At 55.4% G+C, this 1,818-nt stretch overlaps 1 protein-coding gene across 1 annotated transcript; it reads right to left on the reverse strand.

Moving 5' to 3' along the window:
* Positions 1–6: 6 nt before the first annotated feature.
* LOC117941073 (phosphatidylinositol 4-phosphate 3-kinase C2 domain-containing subunit beta-like) lies at positions 7–1,408 on the reverse strand. The gene is made up of 3 exons (XM_034866168.1): positions 1,109–1,408; positions 254–857; positions 7–136 (listed from the first exon to the last, which is right to left on the reverse strand). The coding sequence occupies exons 1-3, from the start codon at positions 1,342–1,344 to the stop codon at positions 32–34; spliced, it is 945 nt and encodes a 314-aa protein (XP_034722059.1). The 5' UTR covers positions 1,345–1,408; the 3' UTR covers positions 7–31.
* Between the last annotated feature and the right edge of the window lie 410 nt (positions 1,409–1,818).

The following is a 1,818-nucleotide window of genomic DNA, read 5'->3' on the forward strand; positions in this document are numbered from 1 at the left end:
GTGTGTGTGTGTGTGTGTGTGTGTGTGGTCCTCACACATCCAGCATGTGGCAGAAGGCTGCGACCTCCTCGTCCCTCTCCTCCGACACCTGGAACAGCTCGTAACCAAACCCATTGGCCCTGGAGCCCAGAGACACCTGTCAATCACACAGAGCCGGCCAATCAGAGGAGAGTAGACAAGCCCCACCCTCTACTGTTAAAATCACCATAAACCTCACAGCAGGAACCCATGGCTGTCACGGAGAGGGTCTTACCGGGTCTGCAGAAACCCTCCGCTGGTTCTTGTTGCTCTTGGCAACGGGTATGTAGGTCCTGGGCGGGACCTGAGGGGGGAGGGTCTTACTGCGAGCCACGGGCTTCCCCGATTGGTCCCCTGCGGCGTTGGCCCTGCGGCCCCGCGGCCCGGTCCGGGTCTCGTTGAGTCGGGACAGCGAGTCGTTAATGTTGTCGTAGTTCAGCTCCGAGGCCGAGACCTTGGGCGGGTCCAGGTCCGGCGTGAACAGGTTCACGTCGCGTGGCGCGTTGGACCCCCGAGGGGGCAGAAACGGGTTCTCCGACGGCAGGGGGAGGGGGTTCCTCGGGGGCAGGGCGGGCGGGACATCATCTGGAAAACACGGGAAGCCTTTGGGAGGAAACCCGGATCCAGATCCGAGGCTGGAGCCGGGCCGGATCTTGCCGAGCTCCGGACCCTCCAGGATGTACAGGGACTCTGTGAGGAAGCCTCCCCGAGGAGGGAGCACCCTGGCTGGGATGGAGGGAGGAGACTGAGAGCCTCCAGGCTGGTTCTGGTTCAGGGAGGGGTCGGACCCTGAGAGACCCCTCAGCAGGCTTCCTCCTGGGGGGGCAGGGACTGAGGGTCTGGGGGCGAGTAGATCGACAGGTTATTAGAGAGACAGACAGACAGACAGACAGAGAGACAGACAGGAAGCCTCTATTGTCCAATAAGGTCTTCCAGTCCAACAGAACTGGATCAGCGACGACGTCCTCAACGTCTTAAAGGACAAATTATTAAAAACTCTTTTCTGGGATTTGGGGTTATTTTGTCTCTGGTGCTTCAAACTGGTTAAAGACAAATCTGACTTGTTTTCTCTTTTTAGGGGGTTACTAACCTGGGTCGGGGGCGCTCTATGGTGGGATTGGGGGTCTTGGAGCGGGTCTGGCTGGGGGCTCTGGACCGGGTCGGGTCGGGTTCTGTCCCGCTCTGGTCCTTCTTGTGTCTGGAGAGAGCGTCGTACTCCATCTGCAGCGCCTCGGCCAGGACCAGCTCCTTCTGACTGAGACCCAGAGCCTCCAGGCCGGGCCAGCCCGCCTCGCTGCTCTCCTGCTGGGTCTGAGGCGCCGACATGATGCCGGGGGGGTGATCTGCTGCTAGAAGAACCAGCGAGGACACATGGATCTGCAGGGGACCAGCTGAGGACAGACAGACCAACGGGATTACATCCTAAACTGTTATAATAAACTCAGGTTAATGTCCTTATAAAACAAATACAGGCTCGTTGGTGTCTGCTTTAAAAACTGCTTCTTTTAACCTGGAACCTTGTTTCACATGTTTTGTGACCGATAACCCACCAGACTGCATGTAAATAATCACTGCTTTTATCATCATAAAACACACTTCATTCAAAGTGGACAGGAACTAAATAAAACTACCAAAAGCCATGTTGGTTCATCTTTCCACCGTTCCACCAATCACCACTCTGGTCTGGTTGGAATAAACTCTTAATTCACCTATTTACATGTAGAGATATGCTGCTCTATACATGCTAAAAGTAGTGATTATTTACATGTAGTCTGGTGGAGATATGCTGCTCTATACACG

Source organism: Etheostoma cragini, unplaced genomic scaffold (genome assembly GCF_013103735.1).
Source record: "Etheostoma cragini isolate CJK2018 unplaced genomic scaffold, CSU_Ecrag_1.0 ScbMSFa_4158, whole genome shotgun sequence".
In the NCBI taxonomy this organism is placed as follows: domain Eukaryota; kingdom Metazoa; phylum Chordata; class Actinopteri; order Perciformes; family Percidae; genus Etheostoma; species Etheostoma cragini.

Excerpts from the sequence above, each read along its gene's own strand:
- LOC117941073 (XM_034866168.1), bottom strand. The coding sequence starts at position 1,344 with ATGTCGGCGCCTCAGACCCAGCAGGAGAGCAGCGAGGCGGGCTGGCCC. Across the intron at positions 858-1,108 it reads ATAGAGCGCCCCCGACCCAG|ACCCTCAGTCCCTGCCCCCC; the intron begins GTTAGTAACCCC and ends ACTCGCCCCCAG. Across the intron at positions 137-253 it reads GGAGGGTTTCTGCAGACCCG|GTGTCTCTGGGCTCCAGGGC; the intron begins GTAAGACCCTCT and ends TGTGATTGACAG.